The following is a 25,147-nucleotide window of genomic DNA, read 5'->3' as shown; positions in this document are numbered from 1 at the left end:
AAAAAAAAATCGAAAATGTACATCGGAAATGCTAATTTGTGCAGCGATGAAAAAGGCTACAAATAACATATTTTTACAACAGTAAACGACCAAATTCCACCCCTGATCGCTAAAGGAAGTTATTATAAACACTCGATCGGCGTTTAAAGTGAGTTTTGAGTAAAAGTGTACTAATAATTTCATAAATTGTCTGATGTAGCTTGATGCTAACGTTAGCTCCGATGCTAGTGCAGGTGCTTTTCTTCTTCATAATGCATTTTTGTCACAATAATTCACGTAAGGTCGTAGGAAAATGTTTTGTTGTATTTTTATAGTAAGACTTTTGATAAATAAGGGCTAAATGCAAAGAGAGACTGAAGTGAGATCGCTGCTTTGTTGCTTTGTAAAGCCTGAAAAACCACAATCAAGGCTAATAAAGGTGGAATAAAAACAAAAGAATAATGATAAAAGAATAATGCGGATAATGTGTCATACCTGGCGGAGGTGTGAAAGACTCGTTTGGTGAGAACAATGGAATAATGAATCGGGCAGTTTTCACAGCCAAACACACACAAAATACACAGGAGAGTTTACATGTGAGATCTCACAGAGATGACAAGGGCCATAAATCAATCTGATTAGCCTTCTCTAAAAACACACATGACATGGCCTTAGAAAATATTTCATAAAATTCACAGTTTTACAGATTCGATTATGCATTTTTTTACAACGTTTTGGAAGACTTGTGGCCTTAGCTACACTGTGTTTTCAAACTCATTTCCTACATCAACAATTTTTTAAATACATTTAAAACATATGTTTTTAATATTTTTATTTTTGTTTTTATGTTTGAGCTTATATATCTCTATTATCATAACAGTCTGAGTGATTCTGATTCCTGAACAGTAAACTTTAAAGTGTCAGCTTTGTGAACAAAGGTTGATTATGTATCTAGTCAGAAAGAATCATAAGCAGAAACCTTTTTATTTTGGGTATGTAATTTCAGTCTCCATGCCAAAAAAGGGGGGTTACTAGTAAGGGGTTTTAAGTGTCAAATTTTCAAAATTGACATTTATATATCATCTGAAAGCCGAATAAAAATGTTTTCCATTGATTTATGGTTTGTTTTGATTGGACAAATATTTGGCTGAGATACAACTTTTTTAAAATATGAAATCTGAGTGTGCAAAAAATCTAAATACTGAGAAAATCATCTTTGAATTTGTCCAAATTAATTCTTAGCAGTGCATATTATGAATCAAAAAATAAGTTTTTATTTATTTACAGTAGGAAATGTACAAAATATCTTCATGGAACATGATCTTTACTTAATTTCCTTAAGATTTTTGGCATAAAAGTAAAATCTATAATTTTGACCTATACACAGTTTTTTTGGCTGTTGCTACAAATATACCCCAGCGACTTAAACTGGTTTTGTGGTCCACATACATACATACATACATACATACATACAACTTCAGTAGTGAAGAGTTTACAGGTTTCCCTATCATAGGTCACTTCGATGCTGCGGTGACGTCACCACATATGGGAACACCTTCGGTGTGACGAATGTCTGAAGCCCTATACCATCCCGCCAATCCTATTGGCCAAATGGCGCATGGCACCACCCTACGCATGCGCACGCATGATATACCTGGGTGCCGCGCGCCATTTCGCTCAGATTTCTTTCCTTCAGGAATACCAAATCATCTGTGCCCTATCATCTCGCGTTCTCCAGCGATTTTCTTCGAGCAGTGTTTAACTCCTCTTCGCGGACGCGATGAGTTTCCGTAAATGCAAGGAGCCATGTACCAGGTACATCACGGCGGGTGACACTCATGACAGGTGCGTAGTATATCTTGGTTTGCATCACACACAGGCGGCGCTTAGCGGCCTTTCTTCCTGTCCCCATTGTGATGGCCTACGGCTCAGAGTACTGCGCTCTAGGGTGGAAGTATTTTCCGATGTCGCCCTCGAGTCCCCATGCTCAAACATTGACTGTCTCGCCGCAAACAACGCCTCGAGCAGCATTGGATCGAGCTGTAATGTCAAACGCTCCCTCAGACACTCTGCGCAATCCTGCTTTCGGAATTCGAGGGGCGATTCAGGGATCCTACACAAATGGCCCGTTTATGACGGCTCGCACAGCCGCTGCTTTTTTGCTAGCGGCAGAGCCCGATGTTCAATCTGTTGGCCTAATTCCTGCCGTGGTCACGTTTCAGGATTATACTCAACGGGACGCAACAACTCTTATGCATACGCTTCCCCTGTGCACAAACGCCACAGGCTTTTCGTGCCCGGACGTTTTAACGCGTATGACAGCGTTGCAGGAAGCGGAAGTTTTGAGACCGCTAGTATTGTTTCGGGCCGTGTGGGAACACTTGCCTGACATTTCTCAATGGGTGTTACGCACAATTTGTCAAGGATACACCATTCAGTTTCGAAAAGGCCAGCCTCCTTTCCGCGGAATTCTTTCTACGGCGGTGAAGCCTACGGAAATAGCGGTGCTGCGACAGGAAATGTCAACTCTGCTGAGCAAAGGGGCTATAGAAGAAGTACACCCCTCTCAGATGGAGGCAGGATTTTACAGCCGTTATTTTGTGGTACCAAAAAAAGACGGCGGATTACGGCCCATTCTGGATTTATGCCGTCTGAATCTTGTACTCAGGCCGAGCAAATTCAAGATGTTGACGGTAAAGTCTATTCTGTCTCAGATCCGACCAAACGATTGGTTTATTACGATCAATCTGAAGGATGTGTATTTTCATATTCAGATCGTCAAGAGACACAGGATGTTCCTCAGATTCGCTTTAGAGGGCAAAGCGTATCAGTACTGTGTTCTTCCCTTTGGCTTGGCTTTAGCGCCCCGTACTTTCTCAAAATGCATGGATGCAGCTCTGGCCCCATTGCGGCTCCAGGGTGTTCGTGTTTTGAATTATTTGGACGATTGGCTGGTGCTAGCGCAATCGCAGACTCAAGCACACTCTCATCGGGATCTTGTGCTGAATCATTTAAACAGCCTGGGCTTACGCACGAATTTCCAGAAAAGTGTTTTAATCCCCTCTCAACGGATAACCTTTCTGGGAATAGATTTGGATTCTCGCGCGATGACAGCGAAGCTTTCTCTCCCGCGCGCTCAGTCGATTGCATCATGCGTGCGTTGCTTCAAAGCGGGTCACACGGTGACAGTGAGATTGTGCCTCAGGCTTTTAGGTCTAATGGCAGCGGCATCCCCCGTGATTCGTCTGGGATTGCTTCCCATGCGCCCTTTTCAGTGGTGGACGAAAAGGCGGAATATTTCACCCCGTTGTCTTCCGCATCGAACGATTTCAGTGACACGGCGGTGTGTGATGTCGCTAAAACTATGGATGTCGACCGAATTTCTCCTGACAGGAGTTCGGCTGGGAATTTATGCTTTCCGAGAGAATGTCACGACGGACGCATCTTTGACCGGTTGGGGAGCTGTTCGTCAAGGGCGCCCAGCCCACGGAGTGTGGACAGCGGCTCAGCACAGCTGGTACATAAACAGGTTGGAATCACTGGCAGTTTTTCTGGCTCTCCAGTATTTCGCGGATCTGCTGATCGGCCGTCATGTGCTGCTCAGATCAGACAACACAGCGGTTGTGTCATACCTGAATCATCAGGGAGGATTACGCTCTCTCCCCTGTGCAGGCTGGCGAGACATGTTCTTCTTTGGTCCCAGGACAAATTTCTGTCGATCCGGGCCATTCATGTCCGGAGCGGATTTGCTATCCAGACAGGCTCTGGAACAAGGGGATGGACGGTCCCAGACGGTGAATCTTTTATGGCGGATTTTCGGCAAAGCGAAAGTGGATTTATTCGCATCGAACATGACTACGCATTGCCCGCTATCTCCCTATGCCCCCCATCGCCCCTGGGCGTGGATGCGTTAGCTCACAGCTGGCCCAGGACCAGTTTGTATGCTTTTCCTCCGATTCGTCTGATCCCAGCGGTATTATGCAGAACACGGCGGGACAGAGTGGAACAGCTGCTGCTGGTGGCTCCGCGATGGCATACGCAGCTGTGGTTTGCGGACCTGATCAGTCTGTTAGCGGGCTCTCCATGGGAGATTCCCCTCAGACAGGATTTATTATCACAGGCACAGGGACTGATTTGGCACCCGAGGCCAGATCTGTGGAAACTGTGGGCGTGGCCACTGAGCGGAGTGCGTTAGTATGTCCCGGTCTTTCTGTTGAAACCACTGAGACTATACTGAATTCTAGAGCAGCTTCTACGAGACGCCTTTCTGCCCCCTGCGGGTTCCTTCATGGGATTTATCCATTGTGTTGCAAGGTTTATCAGGGCATCCGTTTGAGCCCTTGGAGACTGTACCGGATGAAATCCTGACACTGAAGACACTTCTTCTTATGGCTTTATCCTCCCTCAAGTGAGTTGGGGATTTACAGGCTCTTTCTGTTTCACCCTCGTGCATGGAATTTGCACCGGGCTCTGTAAAGGTGCTGCTGCGGCCCAGGCCTAATTATGTTCCTAAGGTCGCATCTAACCCCTTTCGCTTTCAGCAAGTGGTCCTGGAAGCTTTACCCCCTGCTGAGGCAGGGTCAGGACATCTAAGTCTTTGCCCTGTGAGAGCTTTAAAGACTTATGTGGATCATACAGCCCCATGGCGTGAGTCTGACCAGCTGTTTGTCTGTTTTGGACATAAGAGTAAGGGCCATGCGGTTACAAAACAGTGCATGTCCCATTGGCTGGTGGAGGCAATATCTTTAGCCTATGAGGCGCGCAGACTCGCTTCACCCTTAGGAGTTAAAGCTCATTCCACTAGAGCTGTGGCTTCTTCTCAAGCTTTTCTCAGTGGATCTTCTATGGATGATATCTGTGCTGCGGCAGGATGGTCCTCACCGAGCACTTTTATCAAGTCCTACAGTCTGAGTGTGAGGATGGCTCCTGGCTCCCGGGTTCTCTCCGCTTGAGCAGATGCTTTCTCGGATCCCAGCTATCAGGTACGTCAGGCGTTCCCATACGTGGTGACGTCACCGCAGCATCAAAGTGACCTATGATAGGGAACATCTCGGTTACGTATATAACCATGGTTCCCTGAATAGGGAACGAGATGCTGCGGTCCTGGCCGTGCCATACCTTGATAGCATTCTTCTTCTTCAGTCATGAAATCTGAGCGAAATGGCACGCGGCACCCAGGTATATCATGCGTGCGCATGCGTAGGGTGGTGCCATGCGCCATTTGGGCAATAGGATTGGCGGGATGGTATAGGGCTTCAGACATTCGTCACACCGAAGGTGTTCCCATACGTGGTGACGTCACCGCAGCATCTCGTTCCCTATTCAGGGAACCATGGTTACATACATAAGCGAGATGTACTCCCACATCCCGCTGAATGCTGCAGAGAGCTGTTCGGGAAGCACGTGACATAAAACGAGGCCAGCTATTGGCTATTCGCTAGTTCTCCTGCTGTACTGGCTGAGTAAAACCTCCGGTGGCTCATTACTGCCACACTTTGGTCACCGCAGATTTGAAATATGCACGAAATGAGCCACTTACGGCAAATAAAAGTTATTTAGCAATGAATCGATGACTAAATTAGTTGCAGCTATTTTAATAATCGATTTTAATCGATTAAATCGATTCGTTGTTTCAGCTCTATCACAAATCATAATCGAGATTACTGTTTTTCAGCAAATCAGTTATGACTAATGGATGAGGACTAATGGATCCTCATGTCAACCCGACATGATGGAACTAAACCCAATGAATAACTCAAAGATTACAGATAAACTATCCAAGCTTTTCTGAATTAAATAAAAGAAACCTACATGAAAGGGGAAACAAGAATGGCTTAAAAAGGGTAAATCTTCAGGCATATGCCTCCTACTCTTGAGATGAGCCACAGTATTGCACGTCCCATGAATGTGTTATGAATGTGTTACATGAGTGTGGGCAGTTCTGCACAAAACCAAAGACGGCATCAGAAACTCCAGCCTACATTATTTATGAGGGCGGACAACTACTGTTTAATCAACGTGCTACAATCTCACCTGTAAAAGCATATATGATAATGAAACAGCCTAACACTTCAATAAAATGTTCCACTTCAAAAAATGGGATTTCATATGTCAGGTTTTTCAGGGTTAAGCATCAATTATCAAGAAAAAAAAAATAATTCCCTTAAGTTTACAACAGCTGTGTGAAAGTTACAGTGTTTCCATCATCAAAAATTCTACGTTTTTTTTTTTACTGAAAGGGCAGTTAAATGGCAATGTTTCAGCATTAAACAGGAAGAGATAACCAATCTCCTCCCAGTAATGCTCTACTCGGACCTCCAGGTGAAAAGCAATCTATGTTTAGGATAACAAGCTTCACTCTTCACAAAATACAGTAAAGCGAAGCACCAAAACATGTCAGTTATCAAAGGCACAAATGGTTGTGTCTGACATAATAAAAACTATAACATGAACTGCCTTAATTTGTTTAGACTAAAAGTGAAGACTTGTGCAAAGTGAATGCTTTTGCACATACTGAAAACTGAAGTGGGTGAGATACTGAAAATTCAAATGTGTCTCTAAATGCATCTACTGTTATTGAGAACAATACTGCTCCACTGATCAAAAAGTGATCAATTCTGCCATCATAAGTAACTGCAGGCTATTTTAGATACTGTTCTATATCATATAAATTCAGAATTCTTGTCTCATATTTAATGTTTTCCTCTTAAATTCTTACTTAATTGCGGGTTACTATACTGTCAATGTGTCAATATAACAGTGTGATCTCTAGATCACTTTTTCACAAAAGAAACTCAATCATCTTAAAATAATGTTATATTACAGAACACTATGTTTATGTTTTATGTTTATGTTTTGGCTGTGAACTGTTTTCACACAGTCTCTTGCGTCAAGGTGTCGAAAAATATAATTATTTTTTGTGAATCGGTTCTTTTGAACGTTCGCCTGAATGAATTGTTTCAGGGACCGATTCAGTGATTCATTTCAGGGTGGGGGCTAGTGATTGTTTTAATGTCACGTAAGCCTATTTCTGGTTCTTAAAAACACGGACGCTTTGTTTTAACTCCTCATGTTAGTAACAAGTTTAACATCAGAAGTTTCCCGCTTCAACCGAGATAAATGCTTTTTACAAACACAATAACCGAATATCAACTACTGCCTACTTTAATGACAGACCCAACCGTCATCCCAATCAACGCACATAAATTTAAGCGTGCATAATATCAGTCGATGACATAAACTCGGTTCGGATTGACTCAGTCTTATTTAGGATTCTTGCAAAAGAACCGAAATCGCTCGCAGCTTTCTCGCTTTGTTCTCTGCTGCGCAGTAGGCTACACATGTGAAGCGAAACTCAAAACCCCCAATTTACGGATATATATATATATATATATATATATATATATATATATATATATATATATATATATATATATATATATATATATATTATTTTTTTTTCTCTCGAAATGTTTTAGAAAATTGTAAGCTCGTAAAATGCACAAACAGATCAGATGCCAATATCGGACATCCTTTTTATGTCCCAAGGCTGACAAAGCTACATGATGTCGGATTCGTGCAAGCACAAAGGGATGCACACTGTTTTTCATCTTCAAAGTGACATTACGTGACAGAATTGATCTTCAATAAAATTATTTAATTAAAGAAAATAGAAAATAAAAAGTGACTTTGATTAAACTCATATTGAAAGCGTGTGTGGTTATGTGGGATTTAATCTACTATTCTCGAAAACAATGGGATTGGTGATAATTATTATTATTTTTCTCCACATCGTTTAATATTTTGGCTGTTAACGCACATTCTGTATGAAGTGTACATGCATGAATGCCAAAGTGACCACTCAAAAAATTGATGTTTTGCCTCGACAACAGAGATACTACATGGGAATGAAAGAAATGCTTCTATACTCACGTATGTGCGCAGCTTGCGATGCTGACAGGTTTGTGGTACACCTCCAGACAGATGGGACAGGAGAACTGGCTCTCCAGGCTCTCCCCAGGTGCGGCTGCTGCGGCCCCATTTTGCTGCTGATGCTGCCTGAGCTGAGCAGCAGACACAAAACTGCGGAACATCGCCATCATGAACACGGACCGCAGGACGAACCACTAATACTGCCGATGCAAATAGGATTCCGTGGTTTTAACGAATGTCTCGCAGGGAAAATGTGATTTATACGACATTAGATACCGCATCTGCGATCTCCAACAGTGTTAACCAAGGACGACACGCCGTTGTTCCAAAGAAGTAAACATTACATGGTAGCTTTAACGGAACGGTCTCCATCCGATTAGACTAACAAAATGATGGGAGTTGTAGTTTTTGCAACGATCATTTTCCAGAGTGGCTGTCAAATAGAACTACATTTCCCAGATGTTGCATTCACAATTCCACCGTCGATAGATAGATGGCGTCAACATGATGAATGTAACAAATAGGTTACGTTGACAATACAAATACGAAAAAATACGAATTAATAACAATTTTATGTGATTAAATAGTGAGACAATTATTTTGAACATTTCATTTTGACTGAAAACGCTAACTCTTTAATAGACATTAAAGTCAGACGATGCATACGCTAAAATAACATTAAACATTTTAATACTTTGTTATCTTTGAATTATATACAAATGTCATACGAATGGCATAACATTTTAATGTAAAAACACAAAATAAATAATTTCACAAATCATTAACAAAACAATTAAAAAAGTGATAACTTTGCTGTTAGTTTTTTTCATGTATACATTTTATTTACCCATAATTATACAAATAAACACCATACATTAAGACAACAGATAACATTAAAACATAAATGGCAGACGATGTGAAAATTAAGCACAAAAATAACGTAAATAACGAAGTAATCAAACACCGAAAACATGTGGGCGTGATCACATTACGTCATCCAAAGAAGTCAGGAAACACACACGTGAAAACAATCTTTGCACAGTATGTGTCAGTTAAACGATTATCTTGGATATGTATTGAAAGAATTGTTCGCACCTAAATGGGCTGTATAAAAAGCTTCCTATTGCTCTTTGCGCTTAATTTGTGACTTTGAACAGGTCATGTGTCAAGTTGAAGAGGAATATAATGGTCTGGAGTGTAAGCAGGAGAAGATACATGTGCCGACGTGAGTTGGAATTGTAAAACCGCTGCGTGACAACAATTATTTAAGAACCATGGTGGTTTTAATTTTTTTTGGACAAATATGATGCTAATTACACCAGCATCCCTGCCGAAATAATTTTATAATTGTACCCACACCACACAGTACTTTGTTGCAAACCTAATGTGGATAGTGTAAGTTACCATGGTAAAGTGATGGTACTTCGATACACGGCGTGATACTGATTCACAACCATATGCTTGCACATTACCATGTGACTAAAATAATACTAGTACCACAGTGATTCACATTTTTGTTCTTATTGACAAATTGCATAAACTTCTTTATGTGTAACATATGTTTCAGGCTTAACAGGACATGTATGAAATGTAAGGAGGAAAGTTCTGTGCTCATCATTCGTGTCAATAATGCATTTTTCAGGTAGGCGATTCGTTAATCTTTTCAACTTGTCATTTGTACTTTGTGATGCAGTCTCGTCAAAAAACATATGTTTATTAGGTCCTGCTTCAAGGAGTACTTCATACACAAATTTCGGACAATGTTGGGATTGGGAAAGAATCGTGTCATCTTTTCCCAGGAAAAGGTAAATATAAAAAAAATAATAATAATAATGTAGAGAGAGCATGTCTCTCTTGACTTCCTCTGTTTCATTGGAAATGAAATGAGTTCCACAGTAATTGAAAACCTGAAAATATCAGGGAATTATTAATAATTAAATGTATAGATTTTTTTTCTGTTTGGTTCACTATAGGCTACGCAATCATGGGGAAGACCGCTGATCTGACAGTTTGTCAAGAAAACAATCATTGACACCCATCACAAGGAGGGTAAGCCACAAACATTCATTGCCAAAGAAACTTGCTGTTCACAGAGTGCTGTATCCAAGCATGTTAATAGAAAGTTGAGTGGGAGGAAAAAGTGTGGAAGAAAAAGATGCACAACCAACTGAGAGAACCGCTGCGTTATGATGATTGTCAAGCAAAATTGATTGAAGAATTTGAGTGAACTTCACAAGCAATGGACTGAGGCTGGGGTCAAGACATACAGACGTGTCAAGGAATTTGGCTACAATTGTCATTCCTCTTGTTAAGCCACTTCTGAACCACAGACAACGTCAGAGCTGGGCTAAGGAGAAGAAGGACTGGACTGTTGCCCAGTGGTCCAAAGTCATTTTTTCAGATGAGAGCAAGTTTTGTATTTTATTTGAAAACCAAGATCTTAGAGTCCGGAGGAAGGGTGGAGAAGCTTATAGCCCAAGTTGCTTGAAAGCCAGTGTTAATTTCAACAGTCTGTGATGATTTGGGGTGCAATGTCAAAGTCACTGCACCCATTTACCAAGAAATTTTGGAGCACTTCATGCTTCCTTCTGTTGACCAGCTTTTTTGAAGATGCTGATTTAATTTTCCAGCAGGATTTGGCACCTGCCCACACTGCCAAAAGCACCAAAAGTTGGTTAAATGACCATGGTGTTGGTGTGCTTGACTAGCCAGCAAACTCACCAGACCTGAACCCCAGAAAGAATCTATGGGCTATTGTCAAGAGGAAAATGAGAAACAAGTGAACAAACAATGCAGATGAGCGGAAGGCCACTGTCAAATCTGGGCTTCCATACCACCTCAGCAGTGCCACAAACTGATCACCTCCAGGCCACACTGAATTGAGGCAGTAATTAAAGCAAAAGGAGCCCCTACCAAGTATTGAGTACATGTACAGTAAATGAACATACTTTCCAGAAGGCCAACAGTTCACTAATTTTTTTTTAATTGGTCTTATGAAGTATTCTGATTTGTTGAGATTTTTGTTAAATGTGAGCCAAAATCATCACAGTTAAAAGAACCAAAGACTTAAACTACTTCAGTCAGTGTGTATTGAATTTAAGTTTCACAATTTGAGTTGAATTACTGAAATAAATGAACTTTTCCACGACATTCAAATTTGAGATGCACCTTTCTATCCATTTTGTCTAGTATCCAAAATCATTTAACAAAATTTTATTTTATTTATTTTTGGTGCCCTAAACTGTATTTACTGAAAGTTTCTAATAAGCCTGAAAGAAGACGGTGATGATAATCTAAAATAATCAGGGGTTTATTGAATAATCTTAGTTGTGTATGTTTTCAGACTTCGTATGAACTTTGTTCGAACTTCGACAGAACTACACTTCATCCTGTACTTTGTCTGATGAGCACAGATTTAACAAGTGTTATTTTAAAGAACCAAAAAAGCAATGAAATAATTACTTCTCAATTACTACTTCTCAACAAAAAAAAAAACAGAATTAGACATTCTCTTATCGCTTACAAATAAAAAATAACCCATGAAACCGTGTTGAGTACTCGAGACTCGGACTCGGTCTTGGACTCGGTCTCGAGACCGTATTTTAATGGTCTCGGTCTTGTCATGGACTCGTGTGCATTTTGACTCGGTATTGACTCGGACTCGAACATATTAGGAATCGGACTTATGCCCGAGTCCACTCGAGTCCCAATCAAAATATTTCATGATTATTACTGTATGTTAATGTTTATTTAAATTGATGTATGATTGACACATTGACAATGCGTGGCGTGTCTGTTTTTAATTCGGCTCCCATGTTAACAGGTTAGATCTTGCAGACTGCCTGCGTGAGACGCGCGGAAAACCCGTGCATGCTAGAAATAGAACCGACGCCTATTTTTCACGCGACACGCGTGCATGTTGGAAGCGTTTCCAGGCAAAATATACTAGGAAAATATGTTTATATGTCATTTTGTACACAAATACATATTAATTCATGACATTTGGATATTTGAAAGTCTATAGGTTGACATAAATTCAGATATAAATGTAATTTAAAAAATAAATTAATAATGATCGATTGTCAAATATTGCACCTGTCAAACATACTCTATTTTGCCGTCAATACTGTTGACGGTGTCCTATCAGTAGGTGTGTAAAAAAAAAAAAAAAAAAAAAAAAAAGTTGATAGAAGACAAGAGCCTGGTTTTTTGGCGGCCTCCCTCTATGTCACCTACAGCCGCAGCAGCGCACCAAGCGCCGCGTGCAGGCACGCTTCTGGTGTGTAAAGACACAGAAAACGCGAAGCAGCCACCACGCTTCTAGCACGCAGCAGAGACGCCACGCAGCCAGTGTGTCACCGGCCTAAGTTACCCTCCTGCCATCCGCCTGTAGTGATCCCGCTTTCCAGAAAGCCACATTGCTACATTATTTCTCTCAACTGTGTTATTTTTACAAAGTAGGACAAAATGGTCACAGAAAAAAAACAAATATTGTTTAATTAAATTATATAGACTGACTGTCTCAACACTAAACATCTCCCCCCCAAAAAATGTCTGACAGAATGCATTGAATTTATATGGCATTTCATCCAGCTTTCTTCCCCTGGCACATACACACTTTTGGATGAAATTTTCCTGGACAGTCAGTCGGCTCTTGTGTGTATGCCCTCCGTAACTAAAAAAAACTTCGACTAGTGTGTATTTTACCCTGCATTAAAATGCACCATCCAGGGAAATTAGCATTAGATTATCCGTTGCTGTTACAGAAAGTGATAAAATGGTAACTGTTGTCAGTCCCCGCTTCCTCTGCACCAGTAGAGTGTTTTTAGTCGGGGTGGATTGATCATGAGACCACATCGTGCTTGGTTGGGTAGCAGGATGGTCTCCTCACTTATTTTTTTGAAAAGTAATTATGCCCATCTGTAATCTTCACAGCATCTAAAGTGCACATAATCCAAGACATTGTAAGGATATTAGCAGTCATTAGTTAAGCTTCAAGGTTAAAAGTTATGTAAAAGCTGTTACAGTTGAACATTTACAGGTATAGTGGTACAGTAATGTTACTTGTACTAGAAGTGTTATGTAGAATTACAATATAGAGTCGTACAGTAATATTATGTGTACTAGAAAGGTTATATGGATGTGTATAGTGGTACAACGGTGTTGTGTGAAAATGAGCACTTAATATTGACAAGTAACACTTCATAATACTAATAAAATTACCTTTACACCACATACTATGTGGCCCTTTTAACCTTTATTGTTTCCACCAAACATTTGACATACTCTTGAAGATTTCTTTCGGTCTTGTCTCAGACCCAATCTCTCTGGTCTCGGTCTTGACTCGGACTCGACCCTTTCTGAACTCGGTCTTGACTCGGACTCGACCCTTTCTGAACTCGGTCTTGACTCGGACTCGACCCTTTCTGAACTCGGTCTTGACTCGGACTCGACCCTCTCTGGACTCGATCTGGACTCGGACTCGAATGAGCTGGTCTCGACTACAACACTGACTTTTCATGTAGTGAGACTATGTTTGCTGTATAAAGCACATAATGAATAAATGTGAGTCACGATGCTCTCCAAAAGATAAGATTTGTGCCTGGAATCATATACATTGATGGTAAATCTCTTTGACTTGGATAAATAGGACATTATTCCTGTTTTTTAACATTGAATGGTTGGCAATATTTTAAATTGTGCATGGTATTTATTAGATGGCGGAGCTTATAGCTGGAGTGTAGAGGATCGGCAGATGTCTATAGTCTATAGAGCATCACAGTCCCGCCCACAGCTGGTGCCGGAAGTAAAAATTCTATACAATTTCTGCATTGACAGTTGGGGTATAAGCCATAAAAACGTAACCATACATGGTAGACTTAAAACCAGCTACGGCTGTACTAAGCGATAGTATATGCTCGTATAAATGCCAAAGGTTCATGGGGCACTAACCTTGTTTTGAGATAAATGCCTTTTATTCGCGATGTCTTGGATAAGTACTTCATAATGGATTTTCTCTTAATTTTTACACTCGAAATGATGTTACATGCTTATGAGTTCAGCCGTAGCTGGTTATCCTCAGACATGCTCTAAAACTCTTTAGATACAGATTTTTCTGAAAGTCAATGGGAGAATTGAATGGAAAATTGACTTCCGGCACCAAAGCTCTCTCAGGCTGTGGGCGGGACTGTGATTCTCTATTGCTCAGCTGAAGAGCATCTTCACAGAAACTGGTTTCCCTTACTTTATAGTTCTTTAGAGCCGGTAAACAGTCTGAGACCCAACAAATTAACATCTGTGTACCAATTAAAATCAAATAATATTTCAAGACTTAAATGACATGAATCACACCATTAGCTGTGGTTCTTTCAGGGCATCACTTTGACTGTTTGTTGTGAGTGAGACTGACTGGTGAAATTCTTTGTCCTTGAGTGTGTCTCAGGTTTTCAATCTGCCCAATGAGGGCGAGTCATTTTTTGGGTGAACTTACCCTTTAAGTGTAAGTAAATGTATTTGTTCACCTTGGATCCTTTTACACTAATAGAGATCCTTGTTGATTTTTAGCCATAAAAATACAACTCAAGCCTTCAGTTTCAAAGTTGCTTGCCCAATGCTGCATCAGAACTGAAAAGCACAAAATGATGCGCAGTCGCAAAGTGATAAGATTCTAGCAACAAACAATTTTCCACACCAAACACGTCACAGCTGCAAGACACTACTAAATCAATAACAAATCACAGCCAGTCAGAAGAGCGTGTTGGCAGGCAGTGTTATACTTGTTTGTTCACATAGAGTCCTTGAATTTATTTTCAATATTTGAGCTAAATTTTATTGTCACTATCATTATCACATGGAAAAGATGGCTTTAATCATCACGTCTGGTTAGGACCCAGTGTAAGACCTTACTTGGTTGTAGCTTATTTCTCAAAATATTTACTTGACTATACTGTAGTTCAGCTACTTTAGATTATGAGTAGATTTACAGGCACTAACATCTCTTTGAAGTGCAAAAACAGCAAGACTACGTTTAAAGTGTCAAGCACAAGATGGTCTATTAGCACTTTGTGTTTTACTTATATTTTTTTTTTGTATGATGAAAATGAAAAGCTGAGTCATCTTCCTTAAGTAGTTTTATGGTACTTTCTTTGCATCATGCACTTTTGCATGACGTTAGACTGATTCATCACTGAAGAACTGGATGTTTGAAGTCTGTCTGAGTGTTAAGTCAGTCAGTCAGTCTCTCACAGAGCTCAAAGCTTCACTGGAAAGAATCATGAGTGATGGAATGATTAGAAACGTTCACCTTCAAAATGGATATCACTCAGTAAATGCTCTGAAGCCTATAACTATAACTAACAGTTAAGACAGTATATGGAGGATATTGCTAAAATGTGTCCTTTTAATATTCAGCTCTCCAACTGAAATCTAGAAGAGATGTGACTGGCTTTATCCACTGTGCAGTATGAAAAATAAGTATTCATTCCCAATGACTTTAGTGGAAGATACAAAGCACTTTATATAGTAATTGCTGTCTTTAGCCACTTTATTTAGACAGTTTAGTCTATTTGGGCCTTGTCGGTTGAGTAGTTTCATTACCATTTTTCTTTCTCTCTTTTTTTCTGTATGACAGCATTAAAGGGGTCATATGATGTTGCTAAAAAGGACATTATTGTGTGCATTTGGTGTAAATATGTTTATGTGGTTTAAGGTTCAAAAAACATTGTCATTCACAGTGTACATTATTGTTTCTCCTCTATGCCCCGCCTTTCTTAAACGCATCGATTTTTACAAAGCTCATCATTCTGAAAAGCCAGGTGTGCTCTGATTGGCCAATATCCAGTGTGTTGTGATTGGCAGAATACCTCAGGTGTGTGACAGAAATGTCATGCCCTTATCAAATTGTGATGCCATGTGTCCAAGTGTGCCAAGATGAAAACAATAAAACACATTACAAATATGGCATTTGTTGCATCCAGTGGGGACATAATTACTTTTTATAAATAATATAAATATTCTTTAAGTACCGGTGGTACCGAGGACCCGGTCAACCTGGTTCTTGACGCATACAGTGCTATGATTTCCATGAAGCAGAAAACGCGGACGGAATCTCAAAATCCAGTCATGAAAATGAAACTTACATTTTAAATGGACAGTCACGGAATTTGTCAAAGTTAGCATACATTAATCAAATCAAATCTCCATATGGACCAGTATCTGTAAATGTTAAGCCGCAAAAAAGTTGGTTGAAATATGAATCCTGCATGTTCTCTGTGTGAATGAATGAATGGCAGAGACGTGCCGGTTTGTTTACTACATAGACTGAAGCACATGACGCTTGCAGTAATTTCAGCATCTGCCTTCTCAATGAGGACATAAATACATAAACAACATCACCAGAACTGTTCACAAGCATTTTAGCATTTCATTTGAGTAAAACCAGTGTCAGTTTAAAAGTATTCACGGTAACCCTACATACATAAAGGCATTGTGCTAGAAATATTACTATTATTTAGTAGAATGTATGTGATACTGCTACTACTGTTGAAACAATTTATAAAACTTTTTAAAGAAATAAATTCTACCATTTTTTAATTTTAATAGCAAATCCCCTTTATTTACCAAAAAATTAAATGTGTTTAAATTTCATTAAAAGACAAATTAAATTTGGGTGAAACTTGTTTATTGTTTTTCATAATTATATTACTTGTAGAAAAACTTTATACACAATTGTAAATAAGTATAAAGAATGGCATGGTTCTATCTTTAGTGATAAAAAGTTATTTATTTTTTTTATTTTAGTTTTTATTAGCATATTTTTGTGTTTTTCTTTGGTACCAAAAACCGTGGGTTTTCACTGGTATCGGTACCGAATACAGAAATTTTGGTACCGTGACAACACTAACTAGTACTTTCTTTTTACGTATTGTGCTGCATCGCGCTGCGTTAACATAAAACCATGTCTGCATTTGTGATCTGAGAAATGACAAACAACAAGTGCTACTCTACACTGCTCAAAACTCCGGTTTGAATCACCAGTGGCAAATCCTTTAAATATGTAATATACTTACAGACTGAGAGTCAGAACAGCCAGCATTGTAGTTTCTCTTCCAGGATCACGAAACAGTCCTCCATAAAATGCACTGCACACATCTGAATATTTGGGTTGAACTGTTCTGGAACGGTGTTGTAAATACAACTTAACCACTGATTTCTAGTTGTGCCTTCTTTTGGAAGGCCAAACAAAGTATTTTTGCTTTCACAACAGAACAAACAGTGTCTCCACGACATGGAGGCAGCGTGGTAGCACCTACAACAAAGTTACACCTTTTTACTTTGTGTGAACTTTTGAGGGCTGTTATGCAAATCTTCCCACATCGTGACGTAGACATGAGGGTGTGTTTGAATGAGCCGTTTTAGGAGGGCATGGACAAGTCTTAACTATTATTTAGAATATCTCTTTAGGTTTAAGACTTTAGTCTTTGCAATATTAGGGATCTTATCTATTCACGAATGGCTTGAAACACTGAAATCGCATCATATGAGCCATTTAAGAGATTTTAGAGAGTCGTCAGATTTAACCTTTTTAGAAAAATAGCAGATTCAAATATAGATTCAGGAATTTGTTTACATTTCTTAAATGTGTTAACAGAAATGAATATGTGCCATTTTATTTTTTAGAATAGTGCTTTACAAACTTTTTTTGTTTTTTTGTTAGACAGATCCCTTTTACCTAAAATATATGCTTGAAATAACTCTTTGAGATTTTTTTTTGTATTGAAAACTTTCACAACACATTTGCATGTTAAAAAATTAAATTATTTTCAAGTTATTTTGTTTGAATTTACCATTTTTTATTAAAAAAAAATATTTAATCTACTATTTATTTAGCTTTCCTTTAATTTGTAACTTTTCGTCAACTCATGAACCCCCAGTATTTTTTTAATTTTTAAATTTATGTAATAAAAATAATGTTGGTTTAGTAGATAATCTAACACTTTGTTTTAGCTTTAGTTAACTAAAATAACACTATAGAATATTTATGATAGCATAATGCCACTATTGACCTCAAATGCATTGTAGAATCACTGAACCAGTCATAATCAAGAATTCAACAACGCCCTGCTAAAAAAGGTTTCAGTTTAGAAATGTTTATTGTTACAGACAGGACCTGATCTGCATATTACCCGTGAGAACGGCTAATCGAAGGTCATGATGAGAGATAGCTGCTGTCAAACTGCTCAGTAATATCGCTCTGGGTCACGGAGCAGCACTGGCTCCAGATGAGGTGAACAAGTTTGTTCTGAGCTGTCTGACGATTAAAAAAATGTTTGTTATATTAACAGGAAGCTGTTTTATAGGGTTTCTCTGATCCCCGGTATGTGGATGTGGTGATAGTGCGGCCCATGAAAGACTATCCATCCAAAGATACGCCTTCTACAGCAGAATGTTTAATGTGCCCTCAGTTTTTATCTCAGGACTGGAGACCAAGGTGAGAGTCTGTCATCAGGCCAAGAATAATGTCCCCCAGTGGTTCCTACATCAATGTCAGTTCTTCTCTGCTGCTATCATCATTACTCCTTTAGTCATGCATATTTCTGGTGCTACTGTACGTCTTATTTTATTGAGTCAAAGATAAGTTTTGGGGATACATGCGATAATACATCACAGCCTGTTTTTCCTGTTGATTTTGCTACCATGTCAATTTGAGCTACTGACTAAACTAATCCTCTTAGAAATAATTCTCATGGAATTGTGCGTTTCCAAAATCAAGAATGTCTAATTCTCATGACATTTATACAGTAATAACCTTGATAGAATGTTTAAATGAGTATTAGGTAGTATTAGAGTAGTAAATATGTCACTATGCAAACATATTTGTTTCAAAATTGTCTCTTTTTCTTTAGACAAAATTGGTTTTCTTTTGATTGTGGCTTGAATTTTTAACATTTCTGGTAAGGGGAAGATTGGTTTCACCTTCTACTTTTTCAGAAAACATTTTTGAGGATATGCATTTTATTTTATTTTTATTTTTTTAAGTCTATGATACCACAGACCTCCTCCTCATTTCCCATGTGGCCCGGCCTACTAAAGTTCACGCAACTCAGCAAAGTGTGCTAGAGCGCTTTAAGATGGATTCCCCCGGTAGGCTTTTAGTGTCTTAAGTTGTGTCCTGTACTGCCATAAACACTGTAGTCAAATCTGAGTTCCTGGGCAATTATTAAATGAAAACTACTTAAAATAGTTGTAAATCAAAGTTTTCTGTCATGGGTTGTCCAGAAAACTCTGGAAATCTCTGATTCCAATTGAATTGGATTGCTAGTTCCAGACAGTGCTGTTTTTCTGCCATTCATATATCAAATGATATGCATCTAAATAAAGCCGGTAACTGAATGCTGTCTGCTCAAACTTCTGTACTTCGTGTGATATTGAGATCCCAAATTCACACGAGTTATTCAAAGTAGATTTAAACTTTGTTACCTGAAACAGCAGATCTGGTTCCAGTCTTTTCCATCATGATTTTGGACTTGACTCAGGAAAATGAAGGCTACAATATGAGACTTGACTTTGATGAAACTCCTGTTTCATTTCAGACCCACGATAAAGCCAGCATCCAGAGACTGACAGAGAGTTTGGTCACCAATCTTCAGGCAGCCCTCCACTGTTAGCACTATCTACAGGTAACTGATCTGAAAGCAACGCCTCTGAACCTGAATTCAGTTGATTTACTCTCAAAGTCCAACTGCTGAAGCTGCCTCCAAGTGCCTGCTGGGTCTCTGTGCTCTCGACACGAAAGCAGGCAGATTATACATCTAACAAAGTTCCTGTTTATGTCACATGTTGACATCGTCAGGGTTTGATTTGCAGTTGAGATTGATCTATAAACGTTTTTTTTTTTTTGTATTTGAGCATTTTTCATTAAGATATCGGTTTTGTTGTATTGCATCCACTGATAAATGAATCGCACAGACTCATAGAGTTACATAGTGGAAATCAGATCTGTCAGAGAAGCCTTAATGGACCCATAGATTAATGTAGAGGAAGCCAATTCCATCTCAAAGACCTAACTTTACAATAATGAAATAAAAATGCCTTTGATGAGTGCATGTTGGAAATAATTGAATTCTCTCTTTTTTGCCTATGCTCATTAGTCTCATAAAACTGCCATCGGATGTCATTTACTTGCACTGTGGAACATACAAGCGCTGTGGAAATAAATGCATCTCCTCAAGCGATTGCATAAGTGCATAGAAATTCATGGGGCATAATACACATTAATACACAATAGATGCATTAAAAAACTTAAAGTTTGATGAGACGTGGGTGTCATTTGCTGCCAGATTCCCCCGGTAGGCTTTTAGTGTCTTAAGTTATGTCCTGTGCTGACGTGGGCAAACATTCAGTCAAATCTGAGTCACTGTGCAATTATAAAGAAAAAATATATATATATGAATTGCTCATTACAGTTTGTCTGTGATGGGTTGTCCAGAAAACTCAAGTGATTGCACTACAGAGTGAGTTTTATGTAAGTGTGTAGAAATTCATGATGTAAAATACACAGATGAATTAAAAAAGTTTGTTGATGAGATGTGGGTGTCATTTGCTGCCACATAGGACTGTAAATTATTACACTTATGGAAAAATGTTCCAAAAACCAGCTTCACTGTAAACCTGTCTTTCTAGTAAGGTTTTGAGTTTTAAACAGGCTTTTTTTTCCCAGATAAAGCTTCTGCTTTCAATGCTACTTTGGTTTCTGAACAGCTATCCCAGATTAAACTTCAGGACCCGTCTGTAGATGCACCAGCACGGTCAGCAGAGGAGGGTCAGAGATGCTCAAACAGATACATTCCACCTCTAACTTTTTGAAAAAATTGTATTCTTTTTGAAGTTTTAGTTTAAGGTGAGTCATCAGTTGGAATGCATTTGATGCTTTAAGATTTGATTTCTGAATTGTATTTCAGGAAGGTCAGGACGTGAAGACACTAATGTGTTATAGACTCACTGTCAAAGACATGGAGAGTCTGACACAAGCTCAGCACTCCTGGGCCATTCATGTTGTCCAATCATTTTGCATACTGTACTCAAATAAAATTTGTTATGTGCTAGATGACATGGCATTACAGCAGTTTCACATGTCATATAAAATATTGTTCTATATATTTTTCTAATTTCTATTACCGGTATATTTCAGATTTTAAATAACTTAATTTAGAGACTACATGGAATGTGTATTTATTGAATATATATATATATATATATATATATATATATATATATATATATATATATATATATATATATATATATTAGGGGTGTAACAGTTCACAAAATTCACGGTTCGGTTCGGTTCGATACACTGATGTCACGGTTCGGTTCGGTACGGTTCGGTACGTTTTAGATACAGCAAAAAGAAAAAATTGGAAGATAAATTTCCTTGATTTTTATTTAAATGTTTTATTTATTAAAACTAACAAAGTATGTGTTTTTTTTTTGTTTTTTGTTTTTTACACTGAACAATGATGGAGCTATTCTTTACCCATCTTCTATGGTGTTTTCTTAGCAGCATACTGTATAAAACAAAAATAGCTCCTTATAAAATTTTTTTACAAATTAAATGTAATATTGTTGTAGTAGTTATGAACAAATACAAAGATGTAACTCTTATTATATGGAACTCTATAATCTTTATATTGAGTGTGTTTTTACTCAGTTGGTTCTCTATTTGGGCTTATGTTTTTTGGAACAAAGCAGGAATTACGGTCTGGCTGAAATGGGCTCGTGAAGGAATATTGTAATGGGGCTCAATTACATTAAGCATGTTCTTAAAACCTGCGTTTTCCACTACAGAGTAAGGTCTCATATCCGCGGCTATAACGTAAATGCACCATTCGCTGCGGTGATGTCCGTATACGGAGCCCGGGACGTCACCTGTAGGAGAAAAAAAAGCAATCCGTGGCGACGGTTTTGCAATCCGTCCCCTCAGTTTATAAACCGTACTCACGAATTCATAAACTGTTCACTCGATTTAACAAATCGTGCCCACGAATTTCCAATCCGTGCACTCAGATTTTGTAAACCGTACCCTCGGTTTTTGAATCCGTACTCACGAATTCATAATCCGTGCGCACGCTTTCGCAATCCGTTCCCTCGGATTTGTAAACCGTACTCACGGATTCATGCAGCAAACTCCTACGTGTTAACATACAGTTTTATTGAATATTATTATGTGGAATAGGTTTACAGCAAAGTGCCTTAAGTGATTCTCTATCAAGTGTAGTACGAGGTGGAATACAAAGATTTAATAAGAAAGATGCGCATTAAAATCTTGTTCAATTGCTGATAATCTATAATAGCACTTGATTATTATTGTGCAATAAACCTGGCATTGTGACTGACTCTGGAGTAATTTTTTCCTCTTTTGTAAGTTATTTTGGATAAAAGATTCTTATGCATAACCTGTTTAATAATATATAATAATGATACAAATAAAAAATAAAGTTATTTTTTTATAATTTTAATTTGTAGGCTAAATAAATGAGTACAAGACAGTAAAAATGTTTGTCATAAAATAATTTGTGAATTGCTTTATTTTTAAATAACCTTTGACAGTTTTGGAAATGCTTGTGTACAATTCTTTCTTAACATGAAGACTTATTTTTGTGATTTTATTATACTAAGCTCCACCCACCTCACCCCACCTGCCGGAGTTAGATGCATGTTTCACTGTTAAGTGTAAAATGCGTGTCAGTTTTCAAATCCGAGGGAACGGATTGCGAAAGCGTGCGCAAGGATTATGAATTCGTGGGTACGGATTCAAAAACCGAGGGTACGGTTTACACAATCTGAGCGCACGCATTGGGAATTCGTGGGCACGGTTTGTTAATCCGTGGGTACGATTTGTTAAACCGAGTGAACAGTTTATTAATTCATGAGGATGGTTTATAAACTGAGGGGACGGATTGCAAAACCGTCGCCACGGATTGATTTTTTTTCTCTACTACAGGTGACGTGCGGGGCTCCGTGGTACCGAGCCTTCAGCGCGTACTGAGTGAGCGAGCGCCTGACTGAGTAGCCTAACATAAACATATAAGTGTGTTTTTTTTTTCTTCGGGGGTGTCAGGGGCGTTGCCTGTTACGTCGTTTGGGTTATTGGGCTACCTTGTTGAACGCATAACATTATATTTCACACACCTTTTTTATTTTCCAAATTTAATTAATTAGTCCAACGAACCGTTCGGTACATAATGCGTACCGCGTACCGAACCGAAAGCCTCGTACCGAACGGTTCAATACGAATACGCGTATCGTTACACCCCTAATATATATATATATATATATATATATATATATATATATATATATATATATATATATATATATATATATATATATATTATACAATTCACCTAAGACTATTTATGTGAACATTCATATACTTTTCAAGCCAACATTGTATCAGGGAAAAAATATCAACTGCCAGTATAAATATATGTATCAGTAATATGTCAATAATAAATGAGCTTATTCTCTCCTACAGGGAACAACAGACAATCTTCCACCTTATTTAATAAAGGAGGCATGAAACAGACTGAAAAGGTGGGAAAAGCTGCTCCGTAACCGAAATAAATGATTTCTTAATGTCATTTACTCACCCTAAACTAGTATGATTTTCCTTCTGTGTGTGGAACACAAAATGTGATGTTTAGCAGAATATTGTGGATTTCCATACACTAAAAGCAAATGAGGATCTGGGACTGTCGGGTTTCAAGAATAAGAAATAAAGCATTGTAAAAATGGTCCAAATGACCTGTACATTATGTATTTCTTTTGAAGCCATATACAGTATGTGAGGAACAAGCTGAAGTTAAACTAACTGCAGACATTGTGAAAGGTTTGAATATGTGGAACTGAAAGATTTTAAAGAGCTATAACAAAAGGAACCATTATCTGCAGTTAGTTTAACTTCAGCTTGTTCCTCACATACTGTATATGGCTTCAAAAGAAATACATAATGTATGGGTCATTTGGACCACTTTTACAATGCTTTCTTTCTTATTTTTGAAACCCGACAGTCCCAGATATGTGTGTGTGTGTGTGTGTGTGTATATATATATATATATATATATATATATATATATATATATATATAACGTGCATGCGTATATGACACCTTCACACATTATCAGTTTTATCCACCATAGTTTAAGAAAAGGTAAACAAATATGACATCCATATATATATATATATATATATATATATATATATATATATATATATACAGTCTTGTTCAAAATAATAGCAGTACAATGTGACTAACCAGAATAATCAAGGTTTTTCGTATATTTTTTTATTGCTACGTGGCAAACAAGTTACCAGTAGGTTCAGTAGATTCTCAGAAAACAAATGAGACCCAGCATTCATGATATGCACGCTCTTAAGGCTGTGCAATTGGGCAATTAGTTGAATTAGTTGAAAGGGGTGTGTTCAAAAAAATAGCAGTGTGGCATTCAATCACTGAGGTCATCAATTTTGTGAAGAAACAGGTGTGAATCAGGTGGCCCCTATTTAAGGATGAAGCCAACACTTGTTGAACATGCATTTGAAAGCTGAGGAAAATGGGTCGTTCAAGACATTGTTCAGAAGAACAGCGTACTTTGATTAAAAAGTTGATTAGAGAGGGGAAAACCTATAAAGAGGTGCAAAAAATGATAGGCTGTTCAGCTAAAATGATCTCCAATGCCTTAAAATGGAGAGCAAAACCAGAGAGACGTGGAAGAAAATGGAAGACAACCATCATAATGGATAGAAGAATAACCAGAATGGCTAAGGCTCAGCCAATGATCACCTCCAGGATGATCAAAGACAGTCTGGAGTTACCTGTAAGTACTGTGACAGTTAGAAGACGTCTGTGTGAAGCTAATCTATTTTCAAGAATCCCCCGCAAAGTCCCTCTGTTAAAAAAAAGGCATGTGCAGAAGAGGTTACAATTTGCCAAAGAACACATCAACTGGCCTAAAGAGAAATGGAGGAACATTTTGTGGACTGATGAGTGTAAAATTGTTCTTTTTGGGTCCAAGGGCCACAGGCAGTTTGTGAGATGACCCCCAAACTCTGAATTCAAGCCACAGTACACAGTGAAGACAGTGAAGCATGGAGGTGCAAGCATCATGATATGGGCATGTTTCTCCTACTATGGTGTTGGGCCTATTTATCGCATACCAGGGATCATGGATCAGTT

General features: G+C 38.5%; 2 protein-coding genes and 1 long non-coding RNA gene across 3 annotated transcripts in view; 2 read left to right on the top strand and 1 right to left on the bottom strand.

Annotated features, from left to right (window-relative positions):
* The window catches only part of LOC113051297 (RING finger protein 166-like), a 29,585-nt gene extending 21,301 nt beyond the window's left edge, over window positions 1–8,284 (bottom strand). The window contains exon 1 of the mRNA XM_026214905.1: window positions 7,912–8,284. Within this exon, the coding sequence (XP_026070690.1) occupies window positions 7,912–8,081 (170 nt within the window). The 5' untranslated portion in view covers window positions 8,082–8,284. The remainder of the gene's footprint in view (window positions 1–7,911) is intronic.
* A 631-nt stretch (window positions 8,285–8,915) lies between these two features.
* Window positions 8,916–9,932, top strand: LOC113051295 (cytoplasmic tRNA 2-thiolation protein 2-like). The gene is made up of 5 exons (XM_026214904.1): window positions 8,916–8,952; window positions 9,069–9,136; window positions 9,479–9,553; window positions 9,632–9,716; window positions 9,885–9,932. Exons 2-5 carry the CDS (start codon window positions 9,072–9,074, stop codon window positions 9,915–9,917), a joined length of 258 nt encoding a protein of 85 aa, XP_026070689.1. The 5' UTR covers window positions 8,916–8,952; window positions 9,069–9,071; the 3' UTR covers window positions 9,918–9,932.
* A 7,945-nt stretch (window positions 9,933–17,877) lies between these two features.
* On the top strand, window positions 17,878–21,115 carry LOC113051296 (uncharacterized). The gene is made up of 3 exons (XR_003276882.1): window positions 17,878–18,196; window positions 18,270–18,400; window positions 19,503–21,115. It is a non-coding gene; the product is annotated as an uncharacterized LOC113051296 (long non-coding RNA).
* The last annotated feature ends 4,032 nt before the right edge of the window (window positions 21,116–25,147 follow it).

The sequence above is a fragment of the Carassius auratus genome, chromosome 32 (genome assembly GCF_003368295.1).
Source record: "Carassius auratus strain Wakin chromosome 32, ASM336829v1, whole genome shotgun sequence".
In the NCBI taxonomy this organism is placed as follows: Eukaryota; Metazoa; Chordata; class Actinopteri; order Cypriniformes; family Cyprinidae; genus Carassius; species Carassius auratus.
The sequence above is the reverse complement of the archived record's forward strand: the minus strand, read 5'-3'. Positions and strand labels throughout refer to the sequence as shown.

Coding starts and splice junctions, on each gene's coding strand:
- LOC113051295 (XM_026214904.1), top strand. CDS start 9,072: ATGTGTCAAGTTGAAGAGGAATATAATGGTCTGGAGTGTAAGCAGGAG. Junction 9,554..9,631: donor GTCAATAATGCATTTTTCAG/GTAGGCGATTCG, acceptor TATGTTTATTAG/GTCCTGCTTCAAGGAGTACT. Junction 9,717..9,884: donor TCATCTTTTCCCAGGAAAAG/GTAAATATAAAA, acceptor GGTTCACTATAG/GCTACGCAATCATGGGGAAG.